The sequence below is a fragment of the Artemia franciscana genome, chromosome 9, assembly GCF_032884065.1.
Source record: "Artemia franciscana chromosome 9, ASM3288406v1, whole genome shotgun sequence".
In the NCBI taxonomy this organism is placed as follows: Eukaryota; Metazoa; Arthropoda; class Branchiopoda; order Anostraca; family Artemiidae; genus Artemia; species Artemia franciscana.
Genome location: NC_088871.1, coordinates 14,154,801 through 14,172,439, shown reverse-complemented (window position 1 = coordinate 14,172,439; position 17,639 = coordinate 14,154,801). Strand labels below are relative to the sequence as shown.

General features: G+C 33.5%; 1 protein-coding gene across 1 annotated transcript; it reads right to left on the bottom strand.

Moving 5' to 3' along the window:
• Positions 1 to 1,247: 1,247 nt before the first annotated feature.
• Positions 1,248 to 17,125, bottom strand: LOC136031035 (E3 ubiquitin-protein ligase ARK2C-like). Its single transcript, XM_065710226.1, has 4 exons — positions 16,972 to 17,125; positions 9,106 to 9,233; positions 5,910 to 5,983; positions 1,248 to 1,559 (listed from the first exon to the last, which is right to left on the bottom strand). The coding sequence occupies exons 2-4, from the start codon at positions 9,169 to 9,171 to the stop codon at positions 1,421 to 1,423; spliced, it is 279 nt and encodes a 92-aa protein (XP_065566298.1). The 5' UTR covers positions 9,172 to 9,233; positions 16,972 to 17,125; the 3' UTR covers positions 1,248 to 1,420.
• Positions 17,126 to 17,639: the final 514 nt, after the last annotated feature.

Genomic DNA, 17,639 nt, shown 5'->3' with positions numbered 1-17,639 from the left:
CGGAGCTCAATCCGGCCTGAGGTCCACACTTCCCGTAAAAACCGCACAGGTTAGACCCTTAGCAGTTTCCAGGAATAAGCTGAGATCGGCGGCACAGGAAAAAAAAAACAAAAAAAGGGACAAAACCAAAGTGTTGCTCTCACAACACAAAGAAAAGAAATGCTAATAAAATTATTGAAGGAGAATCTAGATCATCCTTCAAAAGAACTATACAGTCCGACCGTGGAAATACAAAAGGTGTTGAGAGATATTTTCCAAAATGTTAACGTGAAACCAAAATTTTTTTTCACAACGCTTTTTAAGCCTTCGATAGTTTGACGGTTGAAAAGGCAATATTTTTGTGACTTTGTATAAGTTGTGCGCTTAACGCTTCTGGTCGGCAAAACTGTCGGAAATTATGTTATAACGTAATTTGAGTGAATCTTCAGTTTTAAATATCTCGAAAAGGATCGATATGACTCATTTTGATCAACGTGTCACCAAAGACGCATTATTAAAACATTTTGAAACAGTGTTTTACGAACATTAAATTTACAAAAAAAAAGAAGAAATATGTAGTGTTTTAAAAGTTAGTGATACAAAACTTGATGCATTTTCTTAACTTAATAAAAGCTCTTATTCACAGCAGTGATACCAATAAATATTGACAAAATAAATTTTAAAAAGGGGCCTGGAATTTAGTCACATTTTGGAAAATCACAAAACAAGAAAAAATAGTGTTTAAGTTGAAACTGTGGATACTCTGTAGATAGTAGAGGCTATAGTCTCCAATCCTTTGGCTTGTTGGGTCAGTGACGTGACTGCATGCTCAGGCGCCGTCATTCTGGGGTGCTTACGGTTAAACAAATTTCCACGTAACGTCTGAGATTAAGGTGCCAGGTGAGGCGGAAAATGCCTGGTCCAGATCCAGGTCGTAGTAGCATTGGATTTCATAAGCTTGCTGTATGGTTTGGAAGGAATATTAAAGAAAATATTGTTCAAGGAGCAATAATCTAACCTATTCCAACTTACGAGATAGACACAAAAATTATTATTTAAAAATGCAAGTCAGCATTGCTAGCTAAGTCATACCTCATGTAGACATTTACAGTTATTAAGGAACTTGACTCAGGTATATAGAATATGACAAATAGATTCATAAGATGGTCAATAACCAGGTAAGCGTTTTCAGTAAATATATTAAATCTCTTTTTTACTGCAGGATTCAGTCATGTTTGATGATTTCAACAGTGTGTTTAAAATAGAAATTCCAAGGTAAGTTTATATTGGTTTGGTAACAAAACAGAAAATCTACAGGTTGCAAAATAAGAAACACAAATTCACCTCTACATTAAAATAAAAAGAAGGATTTGGAATTATAACTTTTAAAATTTAGTCATTTTAGAAACACTAAACAGAGGTCGGAATCGAAATCCTACGGTCAAAACGGCGAAATACTACGGTGGAATCCTACGGTCAATACGGTTTCAATGTCAACGTGACACATCGGACATCGCTTATTGCTTGATAACCAACGATCAACACAGGTGGTGTGGTATAAGTGCATGCATGGTAAGCGCCTGAAAAGAAATGCATAATAAGTTATCATCGTAATCATTATTTAGAGGATCAACTCTTAATGTGAGACAATTCAATCAATAGCATTTTCATGCCAAACTAAATGATGCATGCGCAGGGATCTCTTTGAAAGTATTTCACATTGCTTTGCAACCCTATGCTTCCGTTGCTTTAGTGCCAGATTTCTGAGACCCTTCTAGCTACCTGCTCTGAGAATGAGCTTGCAAGTAATCTCTGCCAATGAAAAGACTTTGAGCGTGTTCGGACATCCTTTATCCAAATTATTCGCTTAATGTTAAGTTCTCTGGGTTTAACCCGTAAAAGATAACAACAAATACTTATCTGATAACTTGTTAACTGAAAAGGTATACGTGACGAGTCAAATAACAACATTAATCATGTTTACTCCACTGTAAACACAACCAGTTTACAAACCTCGGTAAATGTTTACTTTAGTTCCAAGTACTCTAAAGTGCTTATTACTGCATATAGCAAGATTCTGACGATCACATATTGTTTCCTTTTCATTATTAGAGAAGTGCATCCTTTTCTAGTTGACCCTCCTCCTCCATGGGGCAAACTAAAAATGTGTAAAGTAGGCTTGCTTACAGGTAACATTACCTATAAAGCGAAGCGTATTAGTCCATGAGCTATATGCAGTAATACGCACTTTAGAGCACTTGGAACGAAAGTAAACATTTACCCAACCTCTTAGGTGTTTTCCATTTCACAATAACTGTCTCAGTTTTCTGCTTATAATTACGCGTCTTTTTTCTATTTGTGAAAATAATGAATTATTGTTTGTTTTTGACGTCACTTATCCGACTAATAATCTAGACCGTTTCAACTAGGAATCACACTTACTTATGACGTCATTTACGCATCTAGAAACTCTAAGGATAAGAAATCGTACTTGTCGGATAAGTAATCTTGGAATGCTTTAACACACTATTTGAGTGTGGCTATTTTGGACTTCTTTTAAACTCAGGAAAGGTGAAGAGAAAAAGAATACTTATTTGTTGAGGTGATTCATGAAAACGGGAATACCGCCATACCGGGTATCAGTCAGTAAGAGCAATAATTGTTGAATAAATGTGAGTTTCGTGGACGCTTAATGGGGAAGGTGGAGGTGAGTAAAATTGTGAAGGATAGGTAAAATATACTCGATAAAGGCATTGATTGAGGTTGAATCGATGGACAATGATGTTTTTTCTGTTATCTATCAGGGTGTTAAGACGTGGAGTTTTAAGGAGTAAGTAATGAGGGATTTTAAACTTTATGTATAAAATATGTGAAGAAAGTGCTCTTAAACAAATTTCAATTTATTGATTTATATTGCTTTAACGTTGAAAATTTTTAACTAATTTGAATAAGGAAAAAATACATTTACCCAAAGCACAATACTCGATTAAAGAAGATATCGTCAGTGTAAGCCGAAGTGAGGAACCGATAGGAAGAAACCTCAAACACCCCTTCTTGAAATATTATCATACCCAAGACAATAGAAATTTCTAACATAGAGTGGAAAATTTAGAGTTTCGCCTAGTCGATTTTCATCCACTTTTTGCTTCTGTAGTTTATTTTCTTTTTAGAAGATTGAAGACACTGATCATGACTGGGACTGTGAAATTCATTCCGATATTTCGGGATCTCTGTTAAAAAGGATGCCATACATAATGATGTGCAGTTTGCCAAATTAGTCACGTTTTTAGCTAAAAACTTTAAATTGTTTTAAGTTTATCCAATTCAATGTTGTGAAGGAAATCGTTTCGCAAAAACTTTTTTTCCTGATAAAGATATGAAAATACAAAATATAATATTTTCTTCTTAATATAGTAATATAACTGCCAATTTTAAAATCACAATTTAATCTCCTTATCTTTTTTGTACGCTATTATAGGCACTGAAAGTGCCATTAGTAGACAGAGTATACATAGAACTGCTTATTTTCATTGGATGCGCTATCTAAAGCTTTATAATTTTCTAAAAATAGAGAGCAGCAAAATAGAATGTATAGCAGATTAAATATAATTGATTTACATTATTTCTCTGTCACTGTTTTTGAACCTGAAGAACAAATATTGTTATGCCCACTGATTGAGTTGTTTCCGTAGTCTACGTTTTAAAAGTTATTTTTGAAATTTACATAAAGATGATGTGGAATTATAATCTAGGTTTGGTTAAACTATAAATCTAGGTTATATTTAATTTTTGAAAAGACAATATTGTACATTTGTCCAAGCATAAAATTTTCTTTTATTTTTCAAATTAATTATGTGCCAGAGAGGGTCATAAACCGTATCAAACAATTTTTGAAACCTCATTTTCAACATGGTGTTTTGAGTTTACCTTGTTTTAGAAACTTTTTTGTGATCTATTGTCTTGTTATGTATCACTCACGGGCGTTGTTTTTTTGGGGGGGGGGGCAGTTGCACACACAAGAAAGGAGTCGGATAATTATAGTAAATATAAAAAGAGAATTAAAAAAAGGCTAAGAAAATAACTTTTAAAGCGTAAATGGTATTTCGAACGCAAGAAATGAGTGATAGGACGCTAAAGAAGATACAAAAAGGGAAGAAACATTTTTACCAAAAGGAGAAATAAAAATCAAAGAGCACTCTTAAAAACAAAATAGCCTACATAGACTAAAAATAAAGTCAGAAAAGAATAAAAAGTGTTACTAAAGACAGATTCATAATGACTACGGTAAAAAACCTACATTTTGCTCGTTGGAAAACTAAAACTTCTGAGGAATCTATTAGAGAATGTGAAATCAGTAATGAAAACTAGTCAAACAGTTCGTGGTAACGAACTGTAAGTAATGAACACCTCTGCTTTATTATAACCAGAACTCTAAACAAACAAATTCCAATGACAACTGATACATGAAAAGAGTTCATTTTTTATACTGATATATAAAATTCCCTAAGTTTAATTTTACCCATCAGAAGCTAGGAACCTGAAAAATTATTGAAGTTCTGGAAAAAGGTAGGAAACTCCCCAAAAAGTTAAGCGATATCAATGAAATCTCACAATCAGATTCATCATACAGTCAAGGTTTCAGGCTCATATCTATAAAAAAATTGAAGTTTTTAATTTTTGCCAGAAAAAAGATACCGAATGCACTTTTTTTTTCCTCTTTTTTTACCGAGGGTGATTGTGTAGAACCAATTGTCCTAGAAAATTAGGGTAGGAATAATTTATAATGAAATCAAAATTTCTAGTGTCTTTTTTATGTGAATAGAATATGTGGAAAATAGCTTTTCCACAGCCAAAGCGAGACCATCTATTGCATTTAATACACTGCTCACTACCTGTTTGCTAGTTATTCTTTTTAAGCGGATGTCACGATATTCTAGATCCACATTAGATGCCGCTGCGATACACAAAAAATTCAGTCGAGTTCATAGAGTTCAATCCTCTAAGTTAATTGAATTTCTTATCTCTGTAGTTACTAAATCACAAGGGAATTTATATTAAGTGGCAAAAATGTCAATAGCAAGTAAATAAAATAACCTGATTATAAATGTCTCTAGGGAAATCACAGGTTAAAACCTTACTTTATGAAAAGGTTAACATCCAAGAATAAGGTGTTCACACAACGAACTCTCAATCTAGCTTCCCTCCCACGCCCCTCCGGTCAAAATTTTGAGATAGCCACTTTGTTCAGCATAGTTGAAAGGCTCAATGGCTATATCTGTGGAAATTACATGAACCCCCAACTGTCCCTGGGGAAAGGGCTGTAGGGTATGCAATTTGCTTATTGATAGTAAGAGTAGAATATTTCTAATTAGAAGTATTTTAATGAACTTTCTAATTTTTTAAGCTAGGAGCTTTTAAAGTTTCTAGAGTGTAATATAATTTACCAAAATAAGTAAATAAGGCTTTCTGACAGTATAAAATTTATTAGTGATGCAAATTTGCAAAAATATAGAAGCAGAAACAAGTGTTATTATTATTTTTAATGAAGCTACAATTCCAATGTTTTTTTTCCAAACCTTGGTTGGGGCGGGCTATTTCAGTTTTTTTCGACAAAGGCATACAAAAGAGACATTTTCAAAGTCTCCGAACAATCACCAGCCAACCAAAGTTTATAAGAAATAGATGAAAATATTTATGTTCAGCATAGCTTGACTCGCGAAATTTATATTTGCTGGCTTATTTGTTTTCCTTCTTTTGCAGCAGGTTAATTCATTTCACACTAAAATAATTTTGTTCTAAATTAATAGTTTTAGGCAAACAATTTCAGTCAGTATTCTTGATTACAATTTAATTTAAGAGGCTCACTCGTTAGCAACAGCTGGAATGGCGGATATAGATTTCCGGTCGACATTTAAAAACAAATGACGTACCTAACATTCTCCTCGTCTTTGAAGTAGCATAGGCAAATTGTACATTTCTCACCCCCATCCACGTCTTTTAATACCTAAAAAATAATGATGATCTTAAATTACCAAGGACAGTGAAAATAAAACCTGATTGAGTTCTTTTTGGTTGAAAATTACACAACCCTATATACTAAAAAAAAAAATGGAATTCTATTTTAAGGAAAAGAATCTCAATATACAACTGTTTAGTATTTGGGGGTTAGAACGGGACGGAGAGTAATAAATTATAAATAAGATACTTGGCTGAAAAATCATCAAAAATATTTTAAAAATATTAAACTGCTTAACCAAACAGCCAAGTCTCTTGGAATGCCAAACGTTGGCATTCCAAGAGACCAATCCAGCATGCATTGGCAGCAAGCATTCCAGCTTGAATTCACTCTCCTGTGAATTCAAGCATTCACAGGAGAGTGAATGCTTGAATTTTTGTGGACAAAAAGTCTTAGCAAGCTAAACTAGTTAGGGTCACGTGTTTATTGAAGGGTTCAACGTCATAACGCTGAAGAAAATAAGGTGCTACCCTAAAATAACTTGGTAGTTTGAAATAATCCTACAACAATACGTTATAGACTGCTACAATTTTGTAGTTATGCAGTTATAACCAATACAGTATTTTCTTATAAAAGAGTTAATAAGTTAAAATAGTATTCGTTCACATTAGGGTAAGAAAAAAACCTTAAATGATTATGTTATGTAAACTGAAGACTGTCAGGGCCGATGCAAGATGCTAGGGTATAAAGTAGTGCTGTTATTGATGTCAAAAGTAAACATCATCATCCAGTAGTGTCTAGTAATGATCTAAAGCTGAATTTTAGGAAGGATAACTACCTTATGGGAAGCTATCGTGTTGATGGACTCCAGGAACAGAATTTGATAAGAAATTCCCAGAAACAGTTGAAAACCAAACTGGAGAGTCTAAAATTTGACAACGTTGAATATGGTTGTAATAAACTTAGGAAAATAGTTTTTGAAGTCGCTGATTGTGTCTTAGGGAAGAAAGTAAGAAACATCATTAGGAATAGTAGTGAATGTGTTTTTTATTTAACAGCTTGGAGGAGAGGCTTGTGCAAGAATTATTTGAATGATAGATAATGTCTAACAATCGGAATGTAAAGAAAGAGGAGAAAGCACTAGAACATATATTAAGGAGGTATGAAGTGGAGGCCATGGATAAAATTGCTGAGGATTTGGAAGATGCAGCCAAACAGTATAATAGCAAAATGTTGTACTGGTATGTTAATAAATTGAGAGTGAATAGTTAATCTGGAATTGTCTTAGTTAATGTCTGGAACTGTTAAAATAGGAACAGCACCAAACTTCGTGATAAGGAATGTATCAATGAGAGGTTAGGAGAAGAGTTTGAGAACATGCTAAATTCGTGACAGAATTGCAGAATAAGATATGAAAAAATGAAAAAGCTTATGACATTTTCGATATGCACAAAGATTTGTTTTGTGAGCAAGAATTAGTGACAGTACTAAAAGAGTTGAAAATTAACAAGAACGTAGGCGTAGATAGTGTGACAAGTGAGTTTTTTTTTAAATATAGTGGCAATGAAGCTAGAAATAAAGATCTAAAGATTATGAAAATGATTTTTGAAAAAGGAAATTACCTAGCTCCTTCTAAACAAAATATTTTATTAAACCCTTCTAAAATCAGGATTTTAAGAGAAATTGTAGTAATTTTAGAGGCATTAGCTTGATATCAATGAGGTAAACTAATTTGTATGATGATACTTTTTAGCCTTAGAGATTCTCTAGATAAAATTTTAGAAGAAGAACACAGTGTTTTTAGGAAAGGGAGAAAATGTATTGATCTATTTTTGACTTTTAGATTAATAATTGAGAAGTGACTGAGTCATTACACCCCATTCGTTCTCAGGTTTACAAATGTTAATTAAGCGTTCGGTTCAGCTGATAGAAGAACATTAATGAAGGTGAAGTCCTTATATGGTATACCAGACAAAAGCATTGAAGCTATTAGTTTTATGTACGCCAATAACATTGCTGCGACAAAGGTGGGAAATGTGGTTAGTACCTTGTTTCACATGAAATCGGGAGTTAAGAACGGTTGAATTTTATCCCCATTTATATGGATCATTTTGATGAACTTCGTTCTATGGAACACAGCAAAGGCAATGAGAAAATACAGAACCATTTGGGAATGTAAAGTTCTCCTAAACTTGGCTTATGCTGATGATTTAAGCATCTTAGATAAAAATGGAACCGTTCTAGATGAAAGTGTTGGCAAAATCAATAAACTTTTATAGGTTTTGCGGGTTCAGAGTGCAAGAATAAGTTTTAAAAATGTTTAGAAGACTAAGTCGCTAAGACTAGGATAGATGAAGAGGTGATGTAGGGTAACAGGAAGATCGATCAAGTGGAGGCTTCACTTACTTAGGTGGTTTTTACTAATAAGGACGGTGAACGTAATGTAGATTTTTAAAGTAGAATAGCCAAGACCCATGGTGTTATTTCAAAGTTGAAACGAGTTTGGAAGAATTGGAATATAAATTTCCGAACCAAGATCAGGATATGAGAAGCTATAGTGGTGACAGCAGTCAAGCACGGTTCTGAACTATCTTTCGGGCGCTCCAAAAGATAGAAAAGGAATGGCTAGATATTTTCCAGAATAATTGCCTATGAATGTCTTAGGGTAACCACCTGACTGGCAGTATCTCAAACAGTAAGCCGTACGAAAATGGTTCAATCTCACTTTCTAGGATTATGATCAGAAAAATGTTATGATTGCTCGAACTCATTCTGCGGCTGAAGAGATTGACAGATTGCCAAAAATCGTCCTTGTCGGCCAACTACCTAGGGCCAAGCGAGAAGCAGGTAGTCATTAATTCTGTATAAACTATATATATATATATATATATATATATATATATATATATATATATATATATATATATATATATATATATATATATATATATATATATATATATATATATATATATATATATATATATATATATATATATATATATATATATAATTACTAATTACATGTCTTAGTAACTACTTAGTAGTGTGGTATTGTAATTGCTAATCTTATGAATTAAAAATCATGTTGAAAAAAAAGCAAAAAAAAATAATAAAAGCGGTGAAAGACGTTAGTTTTTGTAATTTAAATATGACCTTTTTTTACTTACCTTTTTATACTTATGGGCCAAAGTTGTTCTCTCTATTACTGACTCTAATACACCCAAAGATGACATATTGACTGGAAATATGCCAAGACTGCTGCTACTAAATTTCAGTGTACAAAGGACAACAAGGCCTTGAAAAGTCACAAATAAAAAAACAGGGATTATCAATGTCAAAGCAAAACGAATAACATTCAAACTAGAAAAAAAATACAAAAAAGGATACTAAACTATAAGCGAAGAAAATAAGGATAAGTCAGCTGTAGACACTGAAAACAATGGGTCTGTATTTTATTGTTAATTTCCAATGCTTTAACTTAGAAAAGTGCCGCAAAAATGTCAAGGTTCTTATGATTTTTAACTTTTTCCTTACGTTTCTTTACAACATGCTTGTCCTTGAATGAACAGTGGCTGTCACATATTTAAGGTTTAAATCGCATTTGGGATTTAAAAATCCTAGCATACTTAAATTTTGTACCGTTTAAGAATTTTAAAGAACTTAATATTTCTATTGCACGAAAGATCCTATATTACATTGTGCTTTCGTTAAAGCGCTAGTTTTATATAGTCCTAAAAATGTAGAGAATATTATCAGTTGACTTATTAGCAATGATTTGATAGGTATACATGTTGCATAGGCTGAATATGTCTTTTGTTTAAATTCAAGCTCTGCCCTTTTCTTCCATAGAAAACTATTTGTTCTTAATTTTCGCTCAATTTTTTATTTTCAAATACGCAATAAACTTGATGTTATGTTCTTTGTCAAAGGTGATTACACAAAGAAAGTCATCATGAAGTTTTGTTGATTACATATTATTAAGAACAATTTTTGGTTCAATTTTTTTTAATAGTCCCAAAAATTGCCCCGAATCTGCCTATATAATCCGTCTATGTAAGTTGAGGGTAATGTCTATATTATTCGGGGGTAATGTCTATATTTGTCAGGGTTAATGTTAATATTTTTCGGGGGTAATATCTATATTTTTCGGGGGTAATGTCTATATTGGTCGGGGGTAATGTCTATATTAGTCGGGGGTATCATGGGTAATGTCTATATTAGTCGGGGGCAATGTCTATAATAGTCGGGGGTAATGTCTATATTAGTCGGGGGTAATGTAGTTAATAATTCTGTTTGTAGTAATGCGTATGAATTCAGGGTGATAGTTGCGTATTTTCCAAATACAGAAAAACCTTCTTACTCTGTAATTCTCAAACAACCTCCGAAAGGACCCAAAAAGCCTAAGGGTCACAAGGAGTGTCTTGAAGGCCTTGCTGGTGATTGTTGCACCCATATAGCAAACCTTAGGCCTCTTAGCAAAGAGTGGGGCGTGATAATTGATGACAAAAGATATAGCAAAGTCTCTTGCTGAAGCGCTAAACACTGCTACAGACACTGATGCCCGACTGAAGCCCCCCGCCCATTGTGGTATTACAAGACATTTTGTCTTATTAGGCAGCCATGTTCTTCAGTACCCAGGTCAGGTCTATTAAATCAGCATTCTAGGCGGTAGATTGCTAGTTTCAGTATCCAAGAGAAGCAGGTTGATAATTTTGGGGCTCATGAAAACCAAAAATAATGTAGATGACCTGATAGTATTTCTTTGTATACAGGATACTAGAAGGATCACTACTCGCTAAAAATGGTATGCAAGGTAAACAGAAGTCAATAATATATAGAAGAAAATAGGGACAAATCTTTGTCAACACACTACCTCTCATACCTTAAACATCCCCCTAAAGAATAATTACTGTAAAGTTAAAATTATTGTACATTTATTTTTCCCAGGGAAAATCGATAGCTATGGTGCTATTCCATTTTTTTAATAGCGTTACCAGAACTCGCAAGCTATTTACTGCTAGCATTGCTATGACCTAGGCCTACGATGCCTACAGACCCATTCACGAGGAGATTTTACTAATACCGGAATTTAACTAACTAGACACGTTCTGAGGGTTAAGGATTACAGATAGCCCAAGATCGTCCTTGTCAGGTAACCGTCTAGGGCCGAACCAAAATCAGGTTGCCCCCGAATGGAATGGGAGGATCTCGTAAGGAAATAATCAAGGGTAAAGGGAATTTCTTGAGAGGGTATAAAGAGAGAGTCATTTAAAATATCGGGATGGAGAAGGACTGTACGTAGCTCTATTGGCCTCTGGCAGCTTGGTACTGCAGTGAATTACTAGCAGTAGGCTCGTAGTAATAGTTACAATTTGGGTCATTCAGGTTGTTTCCTATAATTTTCTGATTAGCTGACAAACTCTACCAAAAAGAATCTGATTGACTCAAATTAGTGCTAGCTAACTCTCGGTATCCGTAAAAATCAGTTTAGTTCAGTTCATTTCCTTTTATTATTACAAAAATATTTACAAGAGAGCTATTCCAAATGGTCTCCATAAGGCTCCATGGCCCGTGATCTCATTGAGAACCGCTACCCCGAGTTTAGATTCAAATAGCAGCGATCCGGGTATTGAAGTCCCGGTTTTAGCAAAAACTCAGGTTGCGATTTTGGAATGGATCATTTGGAAGATGAAAGTCTAAAATTGGAAATAGAGTCGGCTTTTTTCAAACAATAGACATAAAAGTTATCAAGCTTTTCATAATCTTCTTTTTTTATTTTGTGTTTAGCTTTTCATAATCTTTTCACAAGCTTTTCATAATCTTCTTTTTTGTTTTATTTTTTTTTATTTTTATTTTTATGCTCGTCCTTTCAAATCAGTCCGGAAATATAAGAAATTTCACTGACAATTACTTTGGAAAAAAAAATTAATTAATTCCTTTAGACAAGACTTGAGTTAAAAAAAAAAATTTTAACTGCAAATAAGGAGCGACATTAAAACTTAAACAAACAGAAATTATTTCGTATATGAAAGGGGCTGTCCCTTCACAACGTCCCAATCTTTACGCTAAAGTTTGACTCTGTCACAACTCTACTTTTTAGACAATAAAAAACTTTAGCGTAAAGAGCGAGGCGTTGTGGAGGTGACAACCCCTGACATATACGGAATAATTTCTGTTCGTTTTAAGTTATATTGTCACTCCTTTCTTGCAGTTAAATTTTTTTTTATATATTTAATTCCTGAACTTTTTTGAATGCATGCATGTTTTAGATTTTGGCTCACCACACATCAATAATTAAAACGAACTTTGCAATTTTTTTTTGCTAAAGGGCTTTCTCATAGTTTTGATCGAATAATTTTGATAAGAAAAAGGTGGAAGGAGGCCTAGTTGCCCTCCAATTTTTTAAAAATGCAACTAGATTTTTTTTTTGTACGAACGTTTTTGTTAGTAATGAGCATACGTACCTTACGAATCGATTTACGTAATGAGCTTCTATATTTGTGTGTTTTTACAACGTATATGAGGGGTTTTGCCCCCTCGTTAATACCTCGCTCTTTACACTAAAGCTTGAATTTTATCCCAAATCTTTAAGAATAACCCTGAATCACAAAGGCCATAGAATAAATAGTTGAAATGACTAAAAATACTTCAGCGTAAAGAGCAAGGTATTGTTGAGGAGACGACCGCCTTATATACGTAATATTTTATGTTCGTCTTAAGTTTAATGCTACTCATTACTTCCAGGTGATTTTTTATATTTATTCTCTCATTTTTTTTAAAATAATGCTAGAAAATCTTGCATTCATTGAAACTCTCTTCCCTCATGATAAATTCCTCCATGGAAAGATCCTCCCACGTAACCCCTCCTCCCAGCCCACCCTCACCCCGACACGGAAAAGTCCCCTGAAAACGTCTGTACACTACGTAATAACCGTTACTATATGTAAACAATGGTCAAAGTTTGTAACTTGCATCCCCTCCCCTGGGACTGTGGGCGATTAAGTCGTCCCAAAAGACATAGTTGTTAGGTTTTCGACTAAGCTGAACAGAACGGCTATCACAAAGTTTTGATCTGGTGACTTTAGGAAAAAAATATGCGTGATAGAGGGCCTAGGCGCCCTCCAATTTTTTGGTAACTTAAAAAGGGCACTAGAACTTTTAATTTACGTTAGAGTGAGCCTCCTCGTGACATTCTAGGACCACTGGGTTGATACGGTCACCCCTGGGAGAAAAATAAATAAATAAACACGCATCCGTGATCTGCCTTCTGGCAAAAAATAGAATTTTTTTTTATAGGATTCGTAACTTCTGATGAGTAAGACTAAGCTTGATGAAACTTATATATTTAAAATCAGTATTAAAATTTGATTCTTTTGATGTAACTATTCGTATCAAAATTCCGTTTTTAGAGCTTCGGTTACTATTGAGTCGGGTCGCTCCTTACTACAGTTCGTTACCAAGAACTCTTTGATTATGAGACATGACTAAATTTACTGCTCATTTTGGATCTTTTCCGGCCTCACATAGTTTCCGATCAAAATACTCAAACATAACTAACTAAATCCACTGAATTCATTATTTTATTCCAATTATAACCTTTCTCAAATATCTTAATGATAAGAAAATCCCACACTAGTTTTGCGATTTCAATCTATCCATTCCCAGAAGCTAAGCGTGTTATTTCTCGTGCTTAAATCTGAGTAAGTTTGAATAGTTTTACAACGAAAGGCTATAGCTTTACTGTTTCTATTTTGTTGGAACAATAATTATATGAGACTAGTTAAAGAAAATATTTACGTCTGTTAAACGGTCAAATACTAACTACATATAGGGCCGGTGTGAAACGAATTATATTCATACACATGCAGGGGTGAATTTTCAGCATTTTTAGAGAGTGGGGACAAGAGGGGCCCATTTCCAGTTAGTCAAGGGGCATGGTATATATTTAACAAGAGGAATGATAAATGTGAAAGTAAATTTGGGTTAAAGGGGGAGGAGATACAACTTGTGGGTAAAATTAAGTATATTGGATATATTTTTTCAAAGTAACGTAACACGGAATTCTCATATAATGGAAACGTTAAACCGGGGAAGCGCAGCAATGTTTGTAATTTTCCGGAATAATACAATGGGAATAAAGAATTTGTCGTTACATAAAAGTTTCTTTTTATCGACAATAATGCCCATTCTACATTACGGAGCAGAGATTTGGGGGCATGAGAGAGCGGCTCAGATAGAGTCTATTCAATTAGGGTACTTTAAGAGATTCTTTGGGCTGCATAGAACAACTCATTCCCAGTTTTTAAATGACGATCTAGGTATAGGGCCACTAATAAATTATAGACTAGTCTCAATGATTAAATTTTGGTTGAAAGTCGTCCAGTTATCAAGTGACAGGTGAATTAAGGCAGCTTATGAAGATTTACTCTTGCAGAGCAAAAAAACATCATGGTCACTAAAAATAAAAGACATTTTAGACAAAACAGGGTTTTCCTTTGTTTGGAATGAAGGTAGAGGACCAACGGATATAAATGCAAATTAGGAGAATGAGATTAAGATAGTACTAGAACTAGAGAATCAAATGATTCAAAAATGGAGTGAGGAGATAAAAAAATCAGAAACATTAAAGTTCTAGAAGGATGTTAAGGTGGTTTATGGGCAGGAGTTCTAATTTAAGCTGAATTTACCAGCTAGATATTTGATGTTGTGGATGCAGCTCAGGGCTAACTGCCTGCCAACTAGTGCAAGATTTATAAAATATTCTAAAGAAAGATGTACCAATGAAGACAGATATACTTGCCCGCTTTGCAGAGTTAAAGAGAATTATTTAGTGCATTGATTAAGTCGGTGCCAGGGGCTCTCTACGATACGGGAAGGGATATTTGAAAATAAAAAGTTGATATTTCCAGGTGTCTTAAATAGTACGTCGCCTCAGTTTATTTGTAGAGTAGCAAGGTATCTGGAAATTTTGTTAAATAAAAAAAAAATAATAAATACATAGAAAATCTTAGTATAAAGTAAATGTACTGTTTTATTTAATGTCTTTATTGTAATGTCTTTTTCCGAGTGTTGAGCGTTCTTTTCAATGATCCCTTTTTCAAGTAAGTAATAATAATGCAGTGTTTCATTTAAGCGTTTTATGATGATCGCTGATCAAAGTTTATGTTATTTGTGTCTTTCGTTTATGTTAATGTACTGTGTTCATGGCTGTATATTTGGCTTTAAAATGCACTTATCTATCTACCTATCTATAATAATCCCCCCAAACGACCCCTTTGTACATATGGAGGATAGCTATATATTAGATAAGGAAAATCAGAAGGGAGGGGCCTTCAGGCCCACCACCTTCAATCTTAACATATTTTAACGTTTTATTTTGAATGTTGAGCAATGTTCATACATTCTTTTTCTTTCTTTCTTTTCTTTTTTTCTTTTTTTGGCCCCACCCTGAATTAAAGTCTTTGCATGTGCAAATAATTTTAGCATGGTTTTATTTAGAGAGACTCCTTAAATAAAAAAGGATATTAACTAAAAATTGTACTCGTCAATTTTTGGCACTAAGCCCAAAATTGGACGAGTAAATTGGAAGGGAGGGTTCTTCAGGCTCGCCATCTTTTGGGCTTTTGACGATTCACATTCTGACAATTTCATCTAAAACATCTTTTAGTTTTTATGCAATTTGGCTTTATTTCGGTTCAAATTTTGTCCCACACCTGAATCAAATTCTTGCGTATGTACATTTATTGTAGCATAGGTTTGTTCAAAGAGATTTGTTAAACCGTTATTTAGTTGTCACTTGAAAAATAATAAAGACCCTTATGATTTAATTATAATTTTAAAAACGATCAAACGCTTACTGGTCTCTAAATTTGGCTCTCTAAATCTATTTGGCTCTAAATCTATTTGGCTCTAAATCTTAATATTGCTCGAATCCATTACGAGGATCTGACAAATGTTTATAGTTACGACAAGACAAAAGCAGAGGCTCACTCTGGTTTCCTAAAGAAGAAAACACATGGGACATAGTAATTGAAAAATAGTGCACCCGGGCCAAAATCTTGATTAGCTCCCCCTCCCTGTCTCTCTAAATTTTCAGGCCAAATGTTAACAAATTTTTCACTTAATAACAAAATTTTCCATTTATTTGAATTTGACTTTTCTTACTTTAGACTCTGCAAAATTATTGATTATCTCGTTAGAAATGGTAATTAAGATATGGGACGAATAAAAATTTGAATTCAATTTACTTATACTTACTGTCAACTGCGGACTGCATCCTCTACTTTGTTTTAATAAAAATACAATTTCGAGAATTACAAAGTGATTGTAACCGCTATAAATTTTGAAATTTTGAAAACTTTCAAATTGATAAATTTTTACATTCCTAATTTTGCGCCCCTAAAATTTCTGTACCCGGGACAGATGTCCCCTCTGCCTTTCCTTAAGGCCACCTCTGATATCTATCTGAAATCGGCTCTCTGAATAGATTATTTAATCAAATACATCTATTTACTCCTCTAAGCAAAGATTATACTGTTGTATAAGACCTTTTGAAAAAAGATTACTACTATACAGGTAAGCAAAAATACCCTGGGAACCCTGTATATAAATGAAATGGATTTAATGAGAGTGATTTGCCCTATGAGAGCCTCATATATGTTTTTTTCCAATTAAAATTAATGCGAGTTTGAAAGAAAAAGAATCTAAAACACAGTGGAAATCATAGCACAATTATTTCTTATGTATAGGCAACAAGTTAACCTCAGTAAAAATAAAAAAAAAAATGGAAATCAAAAGAATAAATAACTAAATTAAAAGTGGACATGAAAGGAGCAAAGCAAAAATATGCAAATTAAAATAAAGGTAAAGGAAATGCAAATATATATATATATATATATATATATATATATATATATATATATATATATATATATATATATATATATATATATATATAGTTAGGAGTATAGTTTCTCCTGTCTCAATAGAATATAGTGAAACTATAGTAGTTAATTATAGCAAAAGATACATACAGACGAGTTAGTCCGTTCAAGTTCAAATCCAGAACACAACTGAAATGAAAAAGAGAAGTAATAACTTTGTCTGTAGATAATCCTCTTATTCGCATTTATTGCAAAATCTTGTCTACCTGTTGTTTTCAGTTGATTCAGCTGTTGATTTAAACCAGAATGCTTGCTTCAATAATCAATCTTCAAAATAAGGTAAAACATTCAATCAACAGGGAAGTGTTATGTATTTCTATATCTTACCAAATTTTCAAAAAATATTTGTTTGTATAATCTTTGTCCTTTATTGCTCAAAATCATTACCGTTTAATATGACCTTCGGCTCTTAAAAGTGCTTAAAATGGGCTGGGGTAATTGGAAAGATCCTCTGCCAATAGAATCTAAAATTTCGAAAGACTTTTTAAATTTAAGAGCTTTATCAATCAAAATTTTGGAGTGTCACTTGCCCTGCCACTCACGGCAGAGCTCCTCCGTGCCATACTTGTTTGTTCTACACATGGCCCACTTCTCACCAAAGTCCACCTAATGTAAATAATTAATAGATAGGGGCAGTGGGTTGAATAAAATCAAGTAAAAAAACAAAATGTCGATGTATCGGTCACTTTCTGTGAGAGGCTCATACGAGTTTTTTTTACAGATAAAATAATAGAAAAAAAAGGTAAAGGATACGGGCA